The sequence below is a fragment of the Gymnogyps californianus genome, chromosome 3 (assembly GCF_018139145.2).
Source record: "Gymnogyps californianus isolate 813 chromosome 3, ASM1813914v2, whole genome shotgun sequence".
In the NCBI taxonomy this organism is placed as follows: Eukaryota; Metazoa; Chordata; class Aves; order Accipitriformes; family Cathartidae; genus Gymnogyps; species Gymnogyps californianus.
Window position 1 is genome coordinate 117,810,167 of NC_059473.1, and position 26,475 is coordinate 117,836,641.

At 37.7% G+C, this 26,475-nt stretch overlaps 1 protein-coding gene across 3 annotated transcripts in view; it reads right to left on the bottom strand.

The window, feature by feature from the left end:
* Nucleotides 1-26,475, bottom strand: part of LDAH (lipid droplet associated hydrolase) — a 110,198-nt gene that overhangs the window by 65,305 nt on the left and 18,418 nt on the right. For 2 of the 3 annotated variants that reach the window (XM_050893770.1, XM_050893772.1), the window contains exons 2-3: nt 25,265-25,399; nt 2,760-2,929 (exon numbers count right to left, since the gene is read on the bottom strand). In XM_050893770.1, coding sequence (XP_050749727.1) covers nt 2,760-2,929; nt 25,265-25,399 — 305 coding nt within the window. The remainder of the gene's footprint in view (nt 1-2,759; nt 2,930-25,264; nt 25,400-26,475) is intronic. The other variant, XM_050893771.1, reaches the window with a different exon arrangement.

A 26,475-nucleotide genomic window follows, 5' to 3' on the forward strand; every position in this document is an offset into this window, starting at 1 on the left:
TAATTTTGTCACTCAGCTTCAATTTTCAGTTCTGCTGGCTGAATGAAGAGCGAAGAAGATTATGAGGTTAAGACAAGTATCAAGCAAGCTGTACATCATTGCATTTGTCCATCTCCACAGAGTAAGGCTGATTAACATTTTTCCTTCCCAGTGTCAAAATTTTTTAGCAGTCTGACAAACTCTGGATGCTCCACTTCCCACGAAGAGGCAAATCTTGTTAAGATTTGATGCCCACCACGACAACTGAGAAGTGTTCATGGTTACATGTGTACCAGCAAACAGATCAGCCAGGAACTATTCCCTGGTCCTGCCATTGAACAGGATGGCATGGGATGGTCTGTGTCCACATGGCTGAATTTCCCCCTGCCTCAAAACAGGATGTCTGCATCCAAACTAACTACTGGGAACGGTCCTGGGCCTCTGCCAAGCCCAGAACCATGCCAGGGTGTTCTCTGGGAGCTGCTGGCTGCTTTGGGCCAAAAAGTCTCTTAAAGACTAGTCCAAAAATGTCACTGCATAGCTGGCCCAGTACTCAGATCCATGCAGTAGCCCCACTTAGTTACAAGTATGGATGTAACCTGTGTGGCCCTTCCCTACTAATCAGACTTAGTTAAAGGTATCAACCTAAGACCAAGTTTGTGTTAAGGGGTCTCCTGAAGAAACCGTTAACAGAAGCCTCCCTGAGAGTCAACAGAAAAATAGGGATGGGGTCCAAAACTGAATTTATCCTAGGGGAAATTGGCAATTCCTGTTTCATTTCTCTTTTAATGAAATAAGAAAGCATTATTTCACAGAAGTTTAAGAAAAAAACCCACAGTACCCCATGAACCTGCAGAGCACAAGGGCCCAAGAAATCAGCAGCATTCAAAACCAACAGCTGAAGAGCAACCAAGAAGGAGACATAAGGAGATAGTACTTTCTCTTTTTCATGCATGCTAGCTCAAGTTCATCCGGTTTCCTCATCATTGTACAAGAGGGACAATCTAGTCTATATTTGGTTAGATTATGAAAGAGCTTTAAATTGGGTAACAAAAATCAAATCTGCTAAACGTACACTCCAAATATAAACGTTTACTGAATTATTTGAACAATAAATACAACACATTAACCTCTAGCTCAGAATAATAAACTGTAAGCAATCAAAGGCTCTTAAACCAGAGAATTTAAGACCAAAACCAAAACTGATGTAATAAAAGAATATCACATAAGAACTACACAAAAATAAAATCAAATGATCTAGCTACTAAAATACACATATGTGCTCAAAATCTTGTGGGAATCAAATATTCCAGTAAAAATAAAGGGAGAGGTGGAAACACAAGTTTCTTATTATCACACTTCATATGTTATAAAACCTAACAGTTAACTTATTTTTGGCAAAGGGACAAAGATTGCACAACACTCTGGCTTACACAAATATTTTCTATTGTTAAATGCATCTTAAATGTAGCTTGTCATATATTAACTTCATGAATGCAGTGCACCACGCAGTCTAAGAGTGTCCCAAAGATACCTACATTTCAAAACATTGATGAACAGCAAGCTGCCAGCATCCAGTGAGCCAGGTGTAAAAAAATTACTCAACATTTCGTAGTTTAATTGAAACCAGATAAAGCCAATTGTGTAATAAAGACTGTACAGACGTTGACCAAAAAAAAGTTGATATTTTTGGACAAATTACTGCATATGATATTTTCTAGAACACTCCCTCTTGAAAAGATAAAACAGTAATAAAAGTTCTCTCAAAAAAAATGCCCTTGTTTATAATCACAAAGTGAAATATGCCTGTGGAAATATATCAGGTTAACCTCATGTTTCACATTTTTAGTTGCTGTTTCCTTTAAAGGAAAAAAAAAGATGTGCAGTGGAAACGGTTATGAAGAAGTGGAAGAACCTACTCATGCGTATATTAAACACAAACTTTACGCTAACACTGCACTTCCTTCCACTGCAGATTTTATAATGTAAAGGACGAGGCAATGATTTAGCAAGAGTGAATGTTTAAGAATAAAAATTCAGTATTCTTCATTCATCATCCGCTAGTAGAGCAAGTTATTACTGAGCACTAACAGTTTGCCATTTCCAGAGTTGCAAGGACATGATCCTGCCTCAGCCTTCTTATTGCTTCACAGTGACAAAGAAAAATGTTCAGATACACAAGAACATGCAGTAACACCTCTCACTCTCATCAAGTTACACAAACCAAGACTGAGTTGCAGAAACAACGACATATGCATTAAATACATATATGTATTAAATTATATATGTATTACATTTTAAAAACAACATCCTTCATAGTAGTACTCATCACAACTTATATTAGTATTCTTTTTCATACATTTCCCCATGTACAGCCAGCACTCAGCTTGCCTTGAGATAAGAAGCTGCTATTAAAATCATAACCAGTCTTAATTTTTGGTGTAGTAACATAATGTAATTGCCAAATATCTAGAGATCTGTTTATAAACTATTTAAAGATGAGAAGACAAGAAAGTCCTAAATATATTTATCACCATTATCAATTATTTATATTACAAGGGCATTTAACAGTCCAAATTCAGAGTCAGAACTTTATTTTACATCACACTACTTTATTATATGTTATTAGGATCAGTCATTAATGTTTTTATTTCATTTTAATTGAAAGGTTTTGTATAGCAGAATAAAGCTTCCACAGGAAAGACACAGCATTACCCATAGGCTAAGCATGTGCACTGCTTTGCTAATAATATAACTCCCATTCTATAACGTTAACGTACCTGAAGTTCTGATGCTCGCTTCATCATCTCCAGTGTGATGTAGCAACCAATAGAATGAGCAATCAGTACCAGCTTTATATCTTTTGATACATTCTTTTTGAGGAAGTTCAGCTTATGCTCTACTTGTCCGTTAAGTCCAAAAACATCCTCTAGCTCCTTAATATCTGTGTCTGAAACATAAAAGACAAAAAGTCCTTTGTTTTAATGATAGAAATTTCAAGTATCTTTTTTTTCATTTCTTTGGAAAACTCTGAAATAAAAAAACTTATTAATTTAAAAAAAAACCCACCAAACTTAAAAATTTAATATTAAGTTACCACCACTGATAAATATAGACTGATGAATCACATGTACAGGATGTGAAGCCTTATATGTAGCTGGGGAACCAGGGAAGGATACGAAAACACATGCAGCTTCATAGCACATCATCCAGCATTGTGATCCCCTTCATTCAGAACAAGACCAAACTCAAGGCATTGGATCACCTTAAATCAATCCAACTTTACATTGAGACATCAGGATCTACACTAGCAATACTGCCCAGGAATAAGAGTCCCTTCACTCATGACAAACTATCATATATGTTATGATGCACTAAGAACCTTCACATATTCAAAATCTCCTGTCCTATAATAAAGATGCACAAAAAAGTCCCATGGAATGAGGAAAAATATGAAACGCATATGTGTCAACATGGAGCACTTGCACTTACATAAACTACCCCTATTTATGTAGGTTCTTATCATTGTCAATCCAGCCACAAAGAGGAAGATCAAGTTAGAGCTTCATGGTTCTAGGTTATTGTGCAATTTCATTCCTGTTTTGCCAGGGACCTCCTAAAGGAGACTGGGCAATCACTTATGATGAGGACTTTGCTACTCGCTTCCTGGCCGGTCAACAAGACAAGGATGATCTGGTGCCTGTGAGAATTTACAGCAATTTGGGCATCACTCTTGCTCATGAGGTGGGTGACACGGCTCTCAAGTTTCCCTGTCTAAGGGGGTTCACAGCTCTTTCATCTGCTAGAAAAGTGCTCTACCCACTAAACTAAAAGCTATGTTCAGGATATACCACTCCAGTTTAAGCTGGACTCCTCTATGGAAAAGACTGTAAGAAGAAATACTGGAAAAAAGAATGAAAGAAGAGGCAGCAAGCATGAAGGAACGTATGCCTACAGCTTATCTAAAAGAGATGTACTGGTACTAATATCACTTAATCTCTTAAAATCCATGCTATTATCTCAGGGCTTAATTTCATACTCTAGTTTAAACCTCTGATCTTTTACACTCCTTACATGTTGACTTGCAATGCAGCTTTAGTCTGACATAAGCTAAATCTCCTGGCAGCAAGGTTCAGGCACATGATGGGGACCGGCTCATTACTGAGCCATGGTCCTACAGACAGCATACAGGTTCCTGGCAAAAGCCACCCACCTCTAACAATTCAGGAGCAGCTAACAGAGGTAGCGCACACACAGCCCTACCCAGCCCACCAAGTATTAGGTGTTGAACTTCCCACTTGGTTTCTTTTGATGTCCTCTGCATCAGTTCCCTATGAGAAAAACAGATGTGGAAGAAAGTATCCCTCAGGCAGAGATACTGTAAAGACACATACATTAAAAAGACTGAAATGCATTGAAAAACTACTGTAAGAGAAAGTTAGATAGCACCATAGATCCATTTCAGATGTAGCTGGTTTTGCACCTGCTTGGACTAAGTGATAACTATGGAGTTAACTGCCTATGACTGTGAACACAGCTCATCAAATTACGAAGGCTGATTGGTCTTTTAATCCGCATGTAGTAAATTTGATGGCAATTGGTCAGTAACCTCAAATGCTAAAAATTACTAACGCTACTGGAGTGAAGTTATCGGGGGTTTGACAGTGATAGTATTAATTGCTAGCATGAGTGGGCTGGCAGTATATTGCCTTTTTGATCATCTGTATGAAACATAACCTTTCAAAGCAAAATAGTTGCTCAAGAATGTGTTCTGATGGCTTTTTTCTGAGCTTAAACTATTACCACAGAGGTCACAACAAAGAAGTTCTTCAGTTAAACTACTATTTCTACTAAAACTACTAATGATCATATCCCAGCATAATTTACAGTAGTTTACTCTAAATGAAAAAGGGGTTTACTAAAACACACTCAAGGAATGCAAAATTAGATGAGAAGTAATATTTTGCTTACTAGGCTTTCTACAAGTAATGGAAAACAAAAAGCTTGTTCTGTTTTCTGAAACCCTAAATAAAAGCCTAAGGCCAAAACATTGTTTTTAAACTTAGTTTCTATTTTTAGCAAAAGCTGTCTTTCCTACTTTTTATTTATTTACACAGCAGCTTAACCTCATGCAGGAGTGGGCTGTCTACATCGCAAGTCTAATTAAGGGTATATATAACACACATAAAACACAGAATACCAGAAATACGACGGCCCACTGGATACAGTAATAAGTGAAAGAGTATGTTATGTTGAGTATATGTATATTACCGTGTGTTGGGTTGAGCAGGTCAATTTTCCCTTGTAAACATTTGCTATCATTTCCATACTGTTCTACTCAGGCACTGCCATCTCCAGTGATTTATCAGCATGTCTTTTAATGTTTGACATTCCATTCATGCTTTAATTCTTGAAAATAAGTGATTTTACAAGAACTTCAGCTTATTTCCAGGTTAGAGCAAGGGAAAACGAGGTAAAATAGGTGTACAAATCTTCTAGAGAACTTCTCATGGTTCACAAGACCCCAGAAACCAAGAAGGAAACAAGAAAATTTGTAATTGTATTGTTCAATCTCATGAGGTTAACGACTGCTTTTCACTACACGAATTCAATATCTGCTACAAGCGATGCTCAACATCGCTGCAATGCAATTAATAAACAATACAGCAAAGACAGTCTAGCCCAGTCTCAACGTCTTCCAAGTTAAGATAGATAACTATGTTAGACAAATACAGTTAATTATTTTAGTTATTAAGATATTAGATATCTAATTTAATATTTAGTTACCTAATAAATAGCAGCATAGAGATTTAGGGCAACATATTCATAGCTATTACTGATTTCAGCAGAGATGTGCCTATTCAGAACCAGTTCTGATGCCAAAGCAAAAACCCCGAGAAAGGATATGGGTGGGGATTAAGAGTAGAGTGAAAATAAGGACTTCTTCCTCCTCGCATTTGCCCAGACTTGAGTTTAGGACTTGAGCACACTCAAGCCTGTGCACTAGTGTTTCCTTAAGGGAGCAGGGGAAAGCAGAGATTGCAGAAACGATTTTTAGTTGGATGGGTTCGTTATGATCGGTGATGATCACAGAGACCCGTTCCACTGCACTGGGCCAAAGCATCCTCAGCGCAGCCCTGCTCAGCACCACTCAGAGCAAGGATGTTCAGATTCCCACATCTACTGGCCTATGTTAGATACACATACAAGCTCTCTTTGACTGAAAGCGAGTCCTGACAGCCAATGCTGACCCCAGAGAATTGTTTCAGCTGTTTAATACAACTTTTCTTACGAAATATTGGTTTGTTGCCAAACCAAATCACATTGGCACTGCTCCTAGGGAAGCCACACTGGAGGATGAGCGTGCAGTGTGGGGTCTGGCGCAGCCACACGCAAAACTCCTCATCACCGACTGACCCTGCACTCTTGTCAGGTGAAACTCCAACGTCATGTAACCCTATATTGAAATATGCATCCTATTTTACTTCTGGACAAATATTAAATTGCCCATGCCTCGTGTCAGTTCATGTTTCCCCAACACAAATGCTACGCTTCTAATAGTCCAAAATACGTGAGAGCTGGGCTGCGTCACAGGTTTGGAAAATTTATTTATTTATTTTATACAATAAAATCGCCCAGGGATTATCCAAAATCAACATTAATTTCTTGGGTGGAGAAGCTTAAATGGGTTCTTTGTATAAGCAAACAGACTTGCACAAACACACTGGCAGTCAGCTCTCCAATGGCTCTACATCAGAGAAGGGACCAGACTTACGTCACCTGAGGTGTGGAATAAATGGCATTGCTGAAGAAGAGCTCATTTAAGCAGTTTTCAGGTAGTAGAAATTATATGACTTGTACCTTATGCTGCAAACACCCCATCTGGGCCAAGGCATGTGATTTTAAGACTTCATTTAGCTGAAGTGTATTAAAAGAAATACTGTATTGCTTTATTTTCTTTGGCAAAGCATTAATCTTCTGATGTGCTTTCGGAAAAACAAATGCACCATCACTTTAATGAATCTTTTTCTGACCTCTGCTAAACCCACAGTCAGAAAACAATGATAGATTAAAATAAAGTGTTTGCTCTAAGATTAGTCGACAAGTTAATCTTGCTAGGAAAGAGAACTTTGGTTTTCAGGGAAATAACAGAGAATTGTGTTTGTTTTTCTGCTGTGTTTGCAAGGGAAATTCTTGGGCAGAAAAAAAAGCGTATCAGTTATACGAGCAGACTTCAGACTGGAGATTCATAAAATTTAGCCTTTCATTAAAAAGTCTCAAAAAATCATAGACTCCTTTTTACTGGATGTTTCAAAAAGATACTGGAGGCCAGATTTTCCAACACTACCCTTAAATTTGTGCATATAATTTCTGCAAGCCTTTGTACTTCCCTAATTTCACAAGGGAATGCTTCCACGTCCAAACTCCCAACTACCCTGGTCACAACAGGTGACTGAGCATTTGAGCTCGGTACATATGGATACTTGTCCACTTGTCATGGATTGACTTTAAAGTCTGTCCTAGGATCTGCTCATACACAAGGCCTCCAAATTACTCATGAACAAGTAAGGAACTGTGTGAAAAGGTGACTTCTAATTATATGCCATGAAGGAAACGGAGGTAAAAACCACTGCCGTACCTGCACTGTATCTTCTTCTTCCCTGGGTCATTTACTCTAGGAGGTAGCACCAGGATATCTAAGGACAAACTCTAATGAACCACCCATATAAACTCTTGTGGTCAAGAACTTTCAGAACTGGACCTTTTACAGGATAAGGACAAGTAAGTATCTGGAGACTGAACCAGGGGACTGGAAAAAGATTCACCTCTTCCTCTGAAGATGCTGCTCATCTCAGCTGCGTGACACATCACCATACTGCTTAACGTTAACATTAAGGAGAAATAACAAGTTTAAACGCATGAAAATGCAGTAACATCACAAGAAAGTATCAAGACGAAGAAAAGTAAAGAGGGAGAAGATACTGAAAGGTCAGTGATGATATCTAAGCATATGAAAAGGGAAGGCACAAAGCATCAAGTACGGCCAACCAAATAGTTCAGGAGAGCTAACTCAGGGTCATGTTAAGTCCACTGCATCTCCATCAAATACCTTAAGTGCAACCAACATATAGGGCCAACTGTTTTAGACTTTATGCCCCATCTCCTTTTTCCACTACAAATACACACAAACACTGGTGGGAGGAGCAGCAGTTGTGACTGAGTAACTACTGTTTAGATGGAACAACCCATGGAAAGTTTTATCTTTGCCTTCGTGTAGTGACAGGCAGAAAGCAACTCCACAACTAAATTACTTAGAAGGATTACCTGTTAAACTGGCGTGCATAGTCAGAAGTCTAATTCTGGAAATTAAATAAATCATTTGATTGTTTTTGTTCTTATAGCAAAACACAGTAATTCCTTACAACTGAATGATGCCATCTGAAAATGTTTAAATACAACTGTAAGCTTAAAAACTGAGATTTCAGGTTTGTGGGTCTAGCATGGGCAAATGTGTTAGAAAATACATCCCCTAAAGATATATTGTTTAAAGCCTGAATGCTTCACCCAATCTTTCATTTGACTATTGAACCCTGGATAATTTGTATCAGCAAGCGATAAAATGCCAAAGAAATGGGATGGAAACCGTGAAAGAATGTTCAATAAATACTGAAGAACTCCTCCTGACACCAGGAACCAGGTCTTAAAGCATTGTGTTTTAGATTAACCCTTAGACCTTAATCTGGCCCTAGTACCCTCAGGAACTGTTCATGCAACTTTTAAGATAAACATACCACTCATTAGTGTTTACTGGAGCAATTACTTTCTGTAAAGGTATCCTCCACAAATAAATTACCATTTACTCAAGATACTGAAGTGGTCACAGGTATTATTTTCTTTATTAGAAAAATAACAAGACCTTAATCTACAAATTGAACTACTGATTTCCTTTGCTATCTACATACCTATTGCTGGGACAGTTGTTTAACACCTAATCTGTTTTTCAAAGGAAGCTGTATTATAATTAAATTAGTACAAGCATAGTCAGACAGAATGAACTAATAAACATGACAAATACTAACCCCCAAATTTTTATTAAAAGCATACAGGAGCACACTGAACTTAAATTAAGATATCTGTGAGAGACTTCTTTTTATTTTGCATTCCCAGTCTTGCTTCCCTCTAACTGATTAGAGTAACTATTACCAAGGTATGATGAGGTAACAGTAGAATTTTGTTGGTCGTCTCCAATTTTGGCAAGGCCAACACCATTAAACAGTGTTTTATTATGCAGTTCTACACCAATCTATGCCTCCAGAATCACTTCAACATGCATAAAGCAAATCTAATATGGGTGTTTTACGTAACATAGATGCAAAAGTTTTCTGCATTTGAATGACTGCATTTTACACTCAGTAAGCTGAATAACTACAGAAAGTGTAATTTATAAGAATTTTCAATATAATATTCTTTAAAAAAAAAAAAAGTAAAACAAAGTAAAAAAAACTTGGCAGGTAGAGGTTAGTGAACCATCACTGTATAGGAGCAGATCTAAATTTCCGTCATAAAGTGACCACAAGGAGCAAAAGCAGAGGTCTGAGTCTATGGGAAGCTGATTGCTCACATTATGTTTCTTGTTTCCTGGACATGCTGAAGCCAAGTGAAAGGCTCTGTGAATTCCCTCCTTCACTTGCTCACACACAAAACTGGAAGGGACTTCCTTGCTGAGGCTGACTGCTATGTAAAATGTATCTTGATACAGGAACAAGTATAAAACTCATTGTGACTTTTTAGTCTCATACTTTTTTCACTTCTAGGCTGCACCTTTGATGGCAGCACGCTACTTGGACTATTACTGACCGCTTTTCAGCAGATCTAATTATTTTGAAGAAAAAGACCTGTAACACCATGCTCGTGTAGCTGAGTTGGTTGTAAAACTCGAGTAAGGTCATTCCAACACACCAGGTATCCCACTCAGCACACCATTCTACTTTGCAGAATACCTTCTCTGAGACAAGCAACTACAGAGCAGAAGAAAACAATGGTATGCCCTTACTTCACCAGAAGTTAGGCTTTCATCTAGGCTTTACCCATTTTTTTCCCCAGTTTTGAAGTAATTTCATGCCTAGGTGTGCATGTCTACACTTGCAAAATAACAAATAATTTCAGTACTGGCAGCCCTTCAAAATCTTCCAGCAATTCTCCCTGCTTCCAGTAATCTCAAAATGAATCAGCTCTACCACAGCTTATTAAGGAAGAATCATTGAACATAGCCTGAAATAGTTAGGACTACACACAAGCAAACAGGTACCAAACAAAACCAGTAACACCAGTGTAGTGGGAACTCCTGAACACGTTACTCCTTCTGGGGTGCTGAGGTCTCTAGGCATTCCAGAGTAACATTCCACAGCAACAGCAAAGACAAGCCATCACAGCAGTTGTCAACATAACCAGGCTCAGCCTTCCCATACCAGGTTCACATCTCTCTGGCATTGCAGGAAAAAAATAAGATAAAAAGGGATTAGGAAGAAAGCAATGAAGCAGCCTTGCATTGTCAGAGACTTCATAAACAATGAGAGGAAGCAGAGCTCGTGTATTCTACAACTACCTGAAAGGATGTTGTAGCGAGGTGGATGTCGGTCTCTTCTCCCAAGTAAAAAGAGATAGGACGAGAGGAAATGGCCTCAAGTTGCACCAGGGGAGGTTTAGATTGGATATTAGGAGAAAATTCTTCACCAAAAGGGCTGTCAAGCATTGGAACAGGCTGCCCAGGGAAGTGGTTGAGTCACCATCCCTGGAGATATTTAAAAGATGTGTAGATGTGGCGCTTAGGGACATGGTTTAGTGGTGGACTTGGTAGTGTTAGGTTAACGGTTGGACTCAATGATCTTAAGGGTCTTTTCCAACCTAAATGATTCTATGATTCTATGATTCTACTTGAAGATCTGGTGGTTGAGAAAATGAAGTCAATAACAAGACCTTCAGGAAAAACTGCACTTAGGTGTGTGCTTCTACCTGAAAGGGCTCCACATTCAGTCTGAGCCGCTGGATGGGATCATTGTACCAATAATGTCTGTCCAAACAACACAGAGAAAATCTTGCAATTTCCATTATCTTGCTGATTTGCTGAGCTTATGCCACAAAAAAAGGCTAGGTTGCAAAAATCAGTCTAGGCCCCCCAAAACCCACTTTGACGCTCCAAAAAGTCTATTTTCCTTGCTTTGCCTGACTAGCGGGTGGTACTCCTGCAAATGTCTACCTTGCGTGTTTCCCTTACGAATACTCATTTCATGTATGATCTGAAACAGTATTACCCAGTTTCGCAAGGGCAAATTTGCTTCATTGGTATTTGAATTATCTTGCACCATCAGCCCGAGGCACATGATGTACGAGTCTCTCCAGGAATAATGCACAAAAAGTATATTGTTCCTTAAGGTAATTCTTTACTGAAAAGCGTATCAGTATCAAGAGCTTTTCATGTTTGGCCAGATCTAACATCTTCCAATTTAACACGGGGAAAATTTAGTCTTGAAACTGAGGCATAGAACTTTCTTACTGAATGAAGCAACTAAAAGAAACTTCAGTAAATAGCAATAACTTTAACAACAACTTGCATTTGTACAGTTTAACAATGGAAGAAAAACAAAAAAATGGTGTTCTGCACATCACCAAGACTGGGTAGATATAGCACAGGAGGTAAAGAAAGGACAGTGGCAATTGTACGAGTGTTGAAGGGAACAAAAATGGATGAATATCACTTCACAGGAATTGATTCAGTTGGTGTATGATACATGAGGTGCTGTGCCGCAGTAGGCAAGTCTAACACTCACACCTATTGAAAACAGCACTTCAAAACTTTGGGAAGTTTAAACAGATACAAATAGAGAAAGAGGTGCTCAGAGCAAACAAGGGAGAGCTCAAGTTTGGAGCAAAGTAAGACCGCTGGCCAAGGAAGACAACCCATGTTATTCCACAGACAGGAAATAAAAAGAATTATTTGAAAAGTAGGAGAAAATGACAAGGAGCACACCACAATGTTAATAGGAGGAAAGGGGAAAAAGCAAGCAGCTGAGAGTATACCTGGAGGGGCAGGTATACAGTAGCGCAAGTAACAATACAGAATTTGTACTTCACAGCGACTGGACACATCAGTGGGTGACATTTTCTGAAGTGCTTGACGCTTCTACTGAATCCAAGCTAAAACTTTTAATTTGTTAGGCCAGTCTTGATTTCTCTTGAAAATCCATCCCAAAATTTTATTTAGAACTGTGATATAGACCAAGACTAAAATGTTCAAATAAGTATGACTCTTCAGAATAATTCTGAAATAACATCTATCTTTAGAGTAACACTAAAATAACACTAATGCATTTCCTACTTCACTAGCTACTATAATGGCATTAGGATGGCATTCAGTACAACTTAGTCCTTTTTCTTTACTCTTGTGTATATTCGTCTTGGATGATACTATTTTAATAGAAGTATAAAGGAAAGGGTAGGTTTCTATCTTCATTTGTCAAATGTTAAATTTAGTATCTAGAATAACTACCTGCAGTAAACAGATCCAAATTATTTAATAACACTGTCTAGCATCTTTTTTATTTTAAGGAGTAAATGACTCACTTAAACATAACATTATTCAATCCTTCATCTGTATCCTTCAACACTGATGGATTATAAGACATTTTCAAAATTATTATCTTAGATTCCCTGATGCTGTAAACTGATGCCACATCGCTATGTCAGTTTATTCCAGCAGAGAACGTGACCCCGTGCTACCAGCGCTGTGGGCTGTAGCACAAAACGTACGCAAAATATTTTGCAATGCAGTGCTACCTCACAGAGCTCCATCAATGTTTCTAATCGCTACGTGTCTTGAAAAGCCTTGTAAGTCTATGTTTGGGCTCCTCTTTGTACAAGGAGTGCAAGCTGACAGCAAAGGGAACCAGCTGTGGCTCAGCAACTCCCGGCATTGATCCCCACTGGATCTCAGAGCAACAGGGGGTCTGCGGCTGGCTGGCATGACATGAAGTGAATCCAGCAGCCCAGAGAACCTAGCTCTCTGGTCTGACACTCTCCGCTGAGTTACGCTTTCTGCCACCATCGGAAAAGGCCATGATTTTGACAGAGGAGCACTCCAGGCTCTGTCTTTCATTACTTTGCACAGCATAACACAAAAGAGAACTGGACAAAACAGCCTATGTAAAAGCCTGAATTTATTAAAAACAGTGGCAAAACTGAGGAGAGGAAATAGAATTTCACCTTGTACTTTCTTTAAATATAGCAGGTTTCTTTATCAGTTGCTGATGCTTTAAATAGCCATCTGCATGTGATGTATAGTGCAAATTTTTTATCTTTGGGGACGAAACACATTTTTGTCAAATTGACCACTTTAAATTCTGATTTATATCTTCTCTTCTCCAGTGTTCTGTTACACTATTTAAAAATTAATTGGCAGATTTATTCTTTATTGCCAAGACAGCAGTTTCCTTTTTAACCTTCCTGAAGAAAAAGTTGAAGGTTTCATTCTTAGTCACCCAGCTGAACTGCCTAGCATAGCAAGTATGGCAAAATGCCAAAGATACTGTGATGGCTTTATTTTTCTTGGAGTTTTACCTTATAGCTGAAATAGAAACTAAAGTGCCACCACTACAAAACTGATCTGTCATTATAGATGAATAAGGGATTTTTTTGGTCTTCATTTTGCACAGGTGAGATGTGCTACATAGAAAGCAAACCAATTCACCTGTGACCCACAAGCAGTACAAGGGTCACAGTCAGGCAAAGGTTGATTTTCTCATTCATTTACATTAGCAGACATCAAAGCCATAGCTTATTACAAACTCTTTGAAACTGCCTGCGGCTTTATAGTACAATTTATATAAAAAGGCAGCAACTGAATTTGACCTGCACTCATCCAAATATGATCACGTAGAGTTTAATATATATTCAAGTGCATTCAGAAATACTGAAATTGGTCTCTTCATGATTAATTGCAGGACAAAACTTCTTCCTCCAAATCATGTAAACACTAGTACAGAAGTCAGTGGAGTCTCTGACAGCAAAGACTCAGTGGTAGTATGTTCAAAACCACAGTTCTGTTCTGAAAAAAATGACACTACAATGGCAATCCCAGAGAATTTTAGTAGTCTGCTATAACATTTAACGCAACGAGGATTAATTTGGCAACTAAACAGTCACCTGACCACACCAGTAATTTGATAGCTGTAGTAAATTAGATTATTTTAGTAAATGTATTAATGCACAAAACATAAAATTCAACCTTTAGAAAGATAAGAATATGTCTAGCTTAAAGAAAAAGAATAGTCCCATGCAGTATCAAAAGGATGAAAAAAGAAAAACTCCTTCATCCAGCAAGCAGCAATGAGACTCCCTCATTCAACCTGAGTCCACAGTACTGTATCATTTTGTCCTTTATCCTTCCTCGAAGCACACAGCCCCTACTCGGATCCTGCTGAGAGATTTAAGCAGATACACTGGAGGTAAGAGTAATTCATTAATGAAGCTGATTATCTAAGAATGAGGCCATTTGCAGTTACTTCTTCCTGCATAGTCTGCCTTACAGTTTCCTGCATTTCCCTGAAATGCCTACATTGCTCCTTAAAGAAAGGGAAACTCCTAAAACCAAAGGAAACAGAAAGACTCCATGTTCCAAATCTAATTATTTTCAGAATCTGGAATTATGTTGTGCATTGCTGATGGTTCCTCAGTCTTACAACTGTAGATCACTGTGAATTAAAAATAATACTACCATTAAACACTAGATTGATCCCATCAAGACCTGCACCATTTGTTGCAAGCTTTGTGGGTATCAAAAGTAAATCAAAAGTCTATATCATAAAGTAGAAATTCTTATTAATAAATAAAAGCATTGATCAGCTTTCTTCCTACAGCTAACCTATGTAACGAACAAACTTTCTGACTCAACAATCAAAACAAATCCAGACTTGTTACACCTTCAGACAGAAGGGATTATTCTCTGCTGTGGGGATAGTTCATTTTCATTCTGTTAGCAGATGCAAATATATCTTTCAAACTGACTTGGATTAAAAGAATCCTAAGCATTGTCCCTGGGGAAAATAATCTGAATAATCTCAATACTTTGTTTATTAAATTATTTTACTTTTTTACTTTCCCTACAATAGTATGGTAAACATTTAAATGAGTTACTCTGAAACATCACAGCACTGCTCATCTCAGTGAACTGTGACATGCCTTCTAAAGTCAAGACACCAAAAGATATAAATGTTACCTTTTCATAGGGTTCACATTCTTGAACACTTTTTTCCCCCCACTAACAACCATCTGCATCTAATTAGAAGTGATGGTATCAGCTGGAGAACATACCTATGTCATGGGGTGAAAGGCGGAAAATGATCCATAAACAATCTCAAAACCTACATCCAAAGTTTCCTGGAATGCAGTAAAGACATTATCCTCTCCAATGGATAAATATCAATTTTTTTTTTAAAACATCTTGTTTTCTGGATAAGGATCCAGAAGACTGTATCAGGTTTCAGAAGTTGTTACTTTAAAACACATCTTTAAAAACAGAATCATATTACCCTTATTTGTAGATGTGGATGAAAAATTCTGATTCTTTTAACAGGGGAATTAGTTGAACAAAATACTAGAATGCATTAGAAAGCTATTCATGGACATTTTTTAATAATATGCCTACAGATATTATGTTGACAGACTCAGTGGAAAACCTTGACAGAAACAGAGAATATAGAGAACCTGTTTTTCATATAGCTATAAGAAATATAAAGACAAAGTCTTTAGTCTTAGTAACTAAGACAAAGTCTTAGTAACATCAACAAAAATCGGTCGCTACTCCATCAAAGTCACTGGAATATAGAGCTATGCATTAAGTGGTACCAGAATCAGCTTAATAGTGTTTAAGTGGTCATCACAAATAAATACATGGCTGTTAAGGTATGATGCTATGAGCAGTTAAAATTGTTATCATTTTGGCTGGCCAGAAAAGAAAACAACAGAGCAACTTGGAAATACTTCACATATGGCAAAATTTTATTTTCTTAGTTTTGATTTTGAATGGAACAAGATTTTTAAACACATGCTTAAAATTAAGCAGAACTGATAAAGTCAACGCCAAATGCCAAGATTTCACTCAAAGGATCTATTTGCATAATTATGGGCATGATTATGGGATCTCTATGAATAATTAACTGAATGTGGCTCAAAGGAAAGAAGTAAACGGAGTACTGCAGCATCCCTAGGGCTGCTTACTTTTCACACATTTAGATTTAAAACATTCCAGTGGGTTCATAACATGAAATGGTCATGTGTTTCCTTAAAATAGACACCTAGCACTACAACCATACAGTAAAATGCAGATCTTAAAAAACCTCAACATTTAAATGCCTCATAATAACTTTTACATATGCACACACATTTCCTTCCTTAAGCTGCCTTTTCCAAGACAAGGAAGGAATAAGGTTTCTGGGCAGCAGCAATTGCTGTATCAGGAGGGGCAGCAGGACTGCACTGAGCTGACAGTTCCGTCCCGTCCTGTGAAAACAACCAGTTCCTCTGTGCACACCCTGATGTGGGATCCCTCACTGTTGACGAATACCATGTGAAGAGCTCAGTGTGATTAATCAGTGCTGAGGCCAACTTCATCAACAGGAAGCTTCTCCCCTCTATACATTAAAAAAAATGACACTTAGCTATGAAACAGTTATGAAACTAGCTTAATTCTACCTGGATGGCATGCTTACAACTTGATTCTTTATAATGTATCTACAGTGTGATACCATTGGACTGGGAGACATCTTGCCATATAATTCTGCATTAAAATTAAGCAGAATTTTATTTGCGTCCCTATGTGTTCTGGGACGTAAACATGACTACGGAGTTCTCCAGGTCTATAATATTTACACATAACTGACTAAACCTCAAAAGAACTTATATTAAAGACAATCCACCTTTCAATGATTCTCAGATATTTTAATTTATATGCCTAGGAAGCAGAAAATATCGTTGAAACAGAAATTAATGTGAATTAAACGTGTGTAATGTGAATTAAATGTGTGTAATGTAAATTAAATGTGTGTAATGTAAATTAAATGTGTGTATGCATAAGCTTAAAGTATGCATGTGAGATGCCAGCTCAGCTGCCTTTCTACTGCTTTTCTCCCTTTACTTGTATAATACAAGACGTAAATGCCTTTTAAACATGGCTATCACTGTGTACCTCAATGTGGCCAGATACCTACCATTACTACTAACCAAACAGTGCTGAAGACGAGATAAGGATTTGCTGGTTAAAAACCTTCTAAGCACTACAGACACTAATTCTGAGGTGTTTTTGTACTGACTGAATAGATTGCCAGTAGCTCTGATTGACCCGATTCAGCAGTGTAGGTATTCTCCAACATCAGCAATCATTAAAAACTTTCGTACTACTTAAAATAAATGAGAGTCACAAGCTAGCTAAAATTACCAAACACATACTGACTACCTGTGCCTGTGTAACTTCTCTCCTTTGGGGTTATACACAACAACAAGGACAAAGGCTGTTAACTAAGGACGAGTCCCTATTTTTAGGAACCGAGTTCTTGGAACACCTAACTTCCACGATCTCCTCCTCTCCTGTTTGCAGCAGCGCAGACCACAATCCCACTCCCCGCCATCACCACACATTCATGGTGGCACAACATCTCTAAGGCCACCGCAGCTAGTGCTTACACAAAAAAAGTGTTATTGGAAAAGTATTCTTAGCTACCATTAATTCCGCTTAGCAAGTGGAAACCGGTGAGAGAGCCAACTCCATCTGATCAGGCAGCTCTTCTTGGACCACAAGCAAGTGTCCTGGGAACCACCAGTGGCTCACAGACCACAGTTCGGGAATCACTGTCCTAAATAACTCACAACCCTCTTATTATGGAACACCATGCTCCTTGTCTTGCTCAGGCTACTATTTTAGGTTTTTTCCTGCCAGCACAGCATATCATCACAGTAGAAACTTATGGCTCATATCTGCTAATCATGCCCACACTTATATCTGTCATTTGGTGGACAACTATCTAGCAATCAACAAGATGATTAACTTGCTGAAGTATAAATTCAGTTTTACACAAATGATTTCAGTCATTTTTTTTGTAGATTTATATCACTTTAGCTAGAGGCAGAATCTCACTCATAGTCAACTCTGCAGTTTCATTAGAAGTCAGAGGGCTGGAAAAGCAAACTCCATTCAGATGAATTATAACAACAGCTAAGAAGCAATATATCAAATAAATTCAAGTTGCGCATGGCTTCCAAATTTTCCTGTAACACTAATTTTTTTTTTATACAAAACTTCATGTCACTTCAAAACTTCACACTGATGGTACATTAACATTTTGGGATCACATAATCAATGTCTTCATAGATAATTTACTATTCCTCCACGACTTCTGTGCTTTTTCCCCATATTGCTTCTTAAGGATATAATTCGGTTTCAAAATGGTTTGAAGGCCCTACTCTCCCTGCATAAAGAGAAAGCAATGGAAACTCTCTTTTGAGGGACTATAAATCAATCCTTACCTACCTCTTTTTATCATGGAAGATGAACTAAGGATAGTTCAACAGATTTTAAGGACACACTATTATCTTCTACAGTCCATGGGACATAAAAGATCAAACTAGAATTTCATCGTGTAACTCGGCTATTAAGGTCACTCAAACTTCTCTGTCATCCAGAAGCTACCTAATACTGATTCAGAAACAAAACAACAGAAAATTCAGTAGACAATCTGTTCCAAAGGATAAACATGCCTTGCTAAAACAATAAAAAGTATTTGTATTATGATTGTGTATAGCTCAATACTCATCTGTACAGTTTAGAAAGTTCTAGAGATTTATGTTTAATGTAATTTATCATGTGACCAAATATTGTATCGACATGACTGATGACTAGCCATTTATTAGGTATATGATACTTTAATGCATCAATTGTGTCTCCTTAATCAATTAAGATATCAATCACACTATTCCATATCTCTATAGCACTTGGCATACATAGAATATTACCAAAAATCAATAAATCATTTAATTCTGATTGCATTTTTCTTTACTTCTCAGTCTTACTTCGCTACAAAGAAAAGTATCTTGGCGGTTCTAAGAACAAACAAAATCAAACCTGTGTTCTTGTATTCTAATTTCTGTCAGAGACATTGTATTTCTTATTTCTTATCAAGCCACAGCAGATGTCCACAGAACTAGACCATTTTAAGACATAGCTATGTATGTACACCTGCTGTCTATACAGCCTTTACTGGCAAAAGCCAACCAGGGTGCTAAAAAAGGGGGGTGAGGGATGTGTTAGAGGGACTGAGTGTCAAGGGTTTCCTACCTAATCTCCCATTTTCCACAGCTTTTAAAGAAATTTTGGGTGAGACTGAGTCTTTCAGTCCTTATTTTAAAGTGAGATATTAATAACATAGCACTTGCATTAGCAATGTGTATAAAATTAGCAATGAATAATTTCAGGATTTGTTCATTGATATGTGTTAGCTTTAACTAGTAGTTTGTTTCCTATCAAAAGAAGTCGAAAGGCTATTGAAAAGCTTCCAACTGGCTACTATTCATTGCCATCAGAGGAGCTACTCCTAAACATGGGTCTTTAGACCTTCTGCAGTACTCAAACATTCCTACTCAACTGGATTTTGTAATATAAAGTACAGCGCTTCAGTCTCCACAATTCATAAGGTATTATAATGCCCACCCCCACAAGCTGAGCAGCTATACTGGTATTTTGACAGAATAATTTGAGTGTCAATAAATATGGAATATTTTTTATCTTAATTTTATTTTTCAGTTTCACCCTTATATTGTTTTTAAATCAAGAAGTTTACAAAGTATTTAAGAGTAACATTGTTTAATGATTTAATTTCTTTAAAAAGCATCAAAGTACTTTTTCATTCTTTCCTTAAACTGTTTTCTGTTCCTGTTTAAGGGAAATTGTATGTTTAAAACAGAGCAATGCAACACAATTTATTTTCTTCTGATTTCACTACCTATAAAATGAAACTTTCAGTGATGGCTATAACCACAAAAACATGACCTGTCTTTAGTCTTGCAACTAAGTCAAAAGACCACCCACTTAATCCCTAGGAAAATACTAACTTACTGATACTAGTGTTCAGGCAGCAGCCTCTGTTTTGGCAGCGAGGGCACTGAGCTATAGCGTACTTCTAACACATTCATACAGGAAACAATAACTTGCACTTTAAATAAACCCTCACAACATCTAATAAGTTACTTGGTTAGACATAGGACAATATCTTATCAGATAAAAAATCTCAAAACAAGTGTAATGCAAATTCTTCAATGGAGTGACACATTAAAAGAAGCTCCAGAACTTAAAAAAATAAATCAACTGTGGGTATACCTGCCTATTATTTTTACTTTTAAGGAAAAATTTGCCATACCTTAATTATGATCTATTTGTATACATTTTTCCTTTCTTATGAACGTGTTTTTATAAGGTAGAAATTAACCAAATGATGTGCAAATACCTGCACCTTAAAACAACTTACAATACAATCACAATATATTTGGCATGGTAAACAATTGGAGTAAGTAAGTAGGCAGGGGTTCTGGCATTATAAAAGAACCTGTTCCTAGGTAGCATCTGTTCAAGAGGCACGAACATCGTAATCATTAGGAAAACTATGAGTCAAAGTCTGAATATCAGGCACTGAAAAGGAAAAAAGCAACACTTTTAAGATTATGTGAACATTTATAAAGCATATACATATTATGCCAGTTTTAAACACAATAAGAGAGCAAGAAAACTACTCTCCTTTTTGTAATTTTGCCTACACCTAAAGATTGATATTGGCCTGTTTTACAGTCACAGCAGTGTTCAAAACAACTGCTTTTTTAAAAGCTGAGGAGGAGGATAAGGAAGTTGAAATTGAGGCATAACTTTTTTATTGCATTCACTGAGTAAAAATAAGTTTCAAATCTTTTTGCACAGTGGATTGATTGCTAGGAGCAGAATTACAGCAATGAAATGTTCAATTAATGTTGTGTGTCTCTATGGAGCATAGCTTGCAAGAGCTCTCTGAATAGAAGGATACCATACAGAAGTAAAAATGAAGGGCGTAGCTTTGTTTGGTTTTCAAATCGCTATGTGACATTTCTCCAGTAAATTAGGAAGTAGTCTGTGACTGATGGCTGCTGTTAGAAAACTTGCTTTAGTCTTTCTGAGACTTTCAAAATCTACTTGATCTAAATATAACCAGGCATATTATTCCAACACAGTTTGCTTCATTTTAAACCCTTTATTACTTTACAGGCAGCATCAGTTATATGTTAAGTGTACTATTTAAATGCTTGCACACTCTAAATCAGTGGTCTCCAAAGTAGGGTGCATGCAGAGTGGGGTGCAGGAAGAAAATATTAGAAATGCAGTAGTACATGTATATAATTTATATTTTTAAAAAAGCTATATTGGGGGTGGCGTGCTCAAAAAAAGTTTTTACTGATAGAAATTTTTTACTGATAGTAGTGTATGATCAAAAAAGTTTGTAGACCACTGTTCTAAATGCATCAGTATGAATTCTTCTTTCCTAGTAGCTTCCCCTCTCCCTTTTTTTTTCATTTTTGATTTGCTAGATTCCAATCTGAAAAACCTCAAGAATCAATAGTGTCAGAGATTCAAATGTTGTCTTCGTCCATTTATGCCCTTATCCTTCTTATCAAGAAATACTGAACTTCCTCAGAGGATTTGCATGAGGCTATTTTAAATGAAGCATTATGAAATGCCCATCAGAAGCATGAAGGAACACATGGAATTTGTACAATAACAGTTTTGTGCCCAGTTCTTTGCCAAAATATCCCCTTCTGGTTTTATGCAGCACGCTAATAACTGACGTGATTTTCACAATCCTATATAGTGGTCCTTGTTACAGAAACTTTGCCTGAGAAATCCAGAAGCTAGAAAGCAACAAAGAGCTGCAGAGAACAGAATTATCTGGCCCTACGCGTGTGCTTCTGTTGGTCCTTGGGGTTCTGGGGTTTTTTGCTATAATGCCACAAAGTGTCAATTAAGAACTCCTGTGGGATGCAGGAGCAGAACATGAGCAATGAGTCCACAACTCCCTATTCCTTTCAGTCAGTCACCTGGGAAATTGCAAAGATGCTTAATTTTTAGTTTAGTGGTTCTGATCACACCTTTATAGTCAATTCATGAAAATTACATTTTTGGCAATAAATAAGTAAAAGATAGGGAATTAGCTTCTAATATCCAAAAGTTGCTTTTCATTTCTTTTGCATCATAACGATGAGGGAGAATCACCCCAAATTTCTTCTCTCACTGCAGGCAACCTACATTGTCATAAAATGGCAAAATATAAGGCCTTCTAGCCACTTTGTGCCTTCCCTTGAGTTTGTATGAAATGAACCATATTTCTTTTGTTACATTCAAAGCTACTGCAAAGCACAGCATATTACCCATGGTAACTGTAGTAACATTATTTCCAAAGGTCACTAAACTTTTCAGGGTTCCCTTAGATGACTAGCTTGAAAAAGGCTCCCCATGGAATATTCTGGAATACTGTCTAAACATATACTAATGACAGGATGTGAGCTTCCTGCTCCTATGCTCCTAATAAAATAAATACGAAAACAATTTCTAAATGTCTTTTCATTATTTTTTAAACTATCCATCAGGGGCTTTATATGCTTTTCTTAGCTCCATGGTGCTACAGTAAGTGCACCAGTAAGTACAGATTCTGGCACATGGTATTGAGAACACACAAAACACCTTAATGGGTCAGGCAAGCGAGTCCCCCAAGCTCAGCAGTGGCAAGAGTAGATGCTATTCGGTGAAAGAAACCAAGCCTGGCCACGTTCTGCATTCCTTCCCCTTGCAGTGAATCTCTCAGGCTCACAACCCTGCCACGAGATGGCACTGAGACCAGGAGCAGCCCAGAAGTGTGGAGAAGGTCAGTGTCCAAAGCATGGATGGCAGAGCACCTGCACAACAAAGAACCTGGCTCTTTCAGCAGCTGTTTATGGACCTGTTGTCCATTAGGTTGTTCTATCACTTTAAGTCTGCTAATGTAATTTGCCTACAGTATAGTGCTTTGGCTGCCAGTTCCCTAAATCTTTTACCTGTCGCATAAACAAATACTTTCTTTTATCTGTTTTAAACCAGCTAGTACCATTAAGTGACCATTACTTCCATTACTGAATCTGAAGTATTTTATTCTGCATTTACCTTATTTACTGTCATGATTTTGGAAACCTCAGTCATGCTCATGCGAAGCATTCTGCTCCCCAAACCAAAGAGCCATTTAATCTCTCATAACAAGGAAGCTGCTTCCTCCCTGTTGTTTTAGTTGCCTTTCCCCACACACTCACCAGCTTCACTCTTGAAATGTTGTCCTTGAGATGCCCACCAGAACTGTGCTCTAATATTCAGATGCAGGTCCACTATGGTTATATGCAGTAATAAAACAATGTCTCCTACCTTGTCTGTAACACTGGTTATGTCCAACGTTTTGTTGACTTAAATTTTGTCTGCCGCTGTGCAATGAGAGATGAATTTAGAGAACCGTCAGTGACGATGCCAGTATCTTTCCCGAGTTTTACAAATTAATTCCAAGTTCAGGATTGCCCAGGCACAGTTAAAGGAGATCTTTTTTGTCAGATGCATTAACTCATATTTATTTACCCTGACACTCGTCTACCATCTTTTTCTCCACTTATTACATTTTGTAAGATTTTTCTGTAGTTCCCTGACATCTAATATCTTCCCAGTAATTAAATGCTACGAAATACCATCCACAAACTGAGAAATTTCACTGTTTACACTCATTCTGCAAGTCATGGGTGAATACATTGAATAAAACTTGACACAGCAGCAGTCCTTATGGTAATTCACTTCTGACCTGTCCATCCTAACAAGCTACCACATTCTTGAAAATCTCCTCTCTCACAGGAGTATTGTCAGTGCAAAAGGACACAGTGAAGTCAGCTGCAGGTTTGGTTTCAACTTAGATATCAGCTCCCTTTTTCCTACTGGATGCTCTCCTTCCCCCAGATTTACACTCTCCTTAGCAGCACAGGGACTGTCACAGTGGAAGTGGGACAGTTGTACAACATCCCTGCTGACTCCATCTAAAAACCTCTCAGTTTCAACTAGCTCAGCCATCTCAAGCCACCAAACACATCTCTCACCATCAAATGCTCTTTTCACTAACTACACACTTGCAGACATAATCCCAGGGCAGGTTATGAGACCTACAGATGTTCTCTGCAATAAACTCAGCTCCATTCAGTTGCCAGACTTCTACCTGTATCCCATGGTTAACACTGTACCAGAAATTCTAAACCGAGGGATTTCTCACCTGTCGGGAGAAAGTGCTAGCATTTGGTAGTTTGACACTTGAAGACAATGACTGGCAGGAATTTTACCAAAGAAATACAGGTTCCAAGTTGCAGTTTCAAATCTGAGATTAAATAAACCAATAAAAAGGCTTAAAAGCTTGGGTGCAAAGGTTAGTGAGGGAAAGTTATGCTAAATAGCTAAAACAGTTTCTTCTTCAAAATTTTCAGGTTGCTTCAAATTGCTGAACCTTTTGGTTCTAAGGAATCATACTGATTTACTGCCACATCACTGCAGCTTGACCAAGTCCAGAGGTCTTCTGACACCAAGCAGCTTTCAGGACAGGATTCGCTATTGGCTCCCCCCATCTTACAATGCTGTACATTAACAATATCCACTTCAAGTTGGCTACCATGTCTTGCTGGCGATTTGCATGTCAAAAGACTTTTAACAGGTAAACAAGCAACCTCAACCCTGCAAATGCCTCATACCCCAGCCTCAGAAAGATTTACTTGCTTCCTGGAAGTACTTCACTACTTTAGTACAACTTTTTAAATTCAGAGATAATTAAGTCTCTCCTCAAGTACTCAACCTCTCAATTGGACATTTCATTAAAATATGTACTTTTCTAATCTGCTCTTCTCAACATAAACACATTCTAGACCTTCTTCTCTATAACTTGTCTCTAAAGACTGCAATCAGCAAACTCTCTTATTCTCTTAATAGCATTTATTTGACCGTCAAATCTAATTTACCTAAAAATACTCTTTTTCTCAGTAACTTCTCATACAACTGTTCTGTGGAAATATAATGGAGACATTTAAAAAACATGCCATGCTGTATTTAATAGGCACAAATTCTGCTAGTGAAATCAGGGAAGGTTACAAATATTTGTATGTACAAGTTACAGTACTGTACCTTCTATCATTTCCATACCACTAGGAGGCTTACAATGTCCGGCATGGCTCACAACCCAAACGGGATACTGCTGATTTAGTCCACAATATAAGGCCTGTATAAAGGTCCTGTAATAACCTGCCAGTCCAGGGTTACCTGCCAAAAAACAAAACATACAAGCACAGTCAATATTAACCTTCCAACAGCAAGCAATCTGCTTCAAAGCAAACTAAACAGCATTATACAGCAATTTGTTAATTTATTTTCTCTAGTACTTTTCCAATTTTTATTGTCCCAATTTCAGGGGCTATGCTGTTGAACTGGTTTAATTCCATTGATCAATGGCACCCATGAGAAGCATTTTACAGAATTACTTTGAAATTGCAGAACCTAAAATTGAAGCCCAACAAAAGAGAAAATCTCCTTTTCCATCAGAGGTCAACCAGCTTGCTTATCTATCCCATCAAGTTACAGATATGTGAAAATTGCGCAAAGAAACCCCCAGATCTTATAAAAATATCACAAAGACTACAGCGTATATCACTTGATTCAGATGTCTGCCCTCCAGAACATCTCAGTGTTACCACTTCAAAACAGGTATGTGGTATCCTGACAATACAAACGTCTGTATTGACCTTAAAAGAGAGGATGATTTTATTTTAAACTCATTGGACTACATTAATTTTTTCTGCTTGCAACTTCATATTCTCTCTGTCCTCTTCCACACTGCTTGAGAAGCTCTTTCCTTTTCAACCCTCGTGCTCTAGAACCACAGGAGAATCTGTTCTCCTTCCTGCACCCCACCAGCTTTAGAGAGAACTTCTCAGAAGAGGCTGTGTCTGAACGAATCCGGCTTACCCGGAGAGAGCAGACCATCTTGCTCTAAATCCATTGTTTAACAGTGACAATATCAAGTCAGGTACCACTGCTGAAGTGGAAACTTAAATACTGTCCCAAACATAAAAATATATATCTGGTAGGGATTTCAGGATTTCGAAACAAAACTCTAATCTCTATTCCTCCTTTTCTTCTTTCTCTTTCGGGTATCAGTAGTGACTTAAGTTGGAGAAGACACAGCATATGAAGACAAAGCAGATTTTGTTTCCTAATTCCCATAGGATACATAAAAATTCCACACAGACATAAAAATATATAATTTCTATTTATTTATTAATTTTCCAGAGTAGTTCCACTGATTTCTTATTATCATTTAGACACCAGGAAAGCCCGCC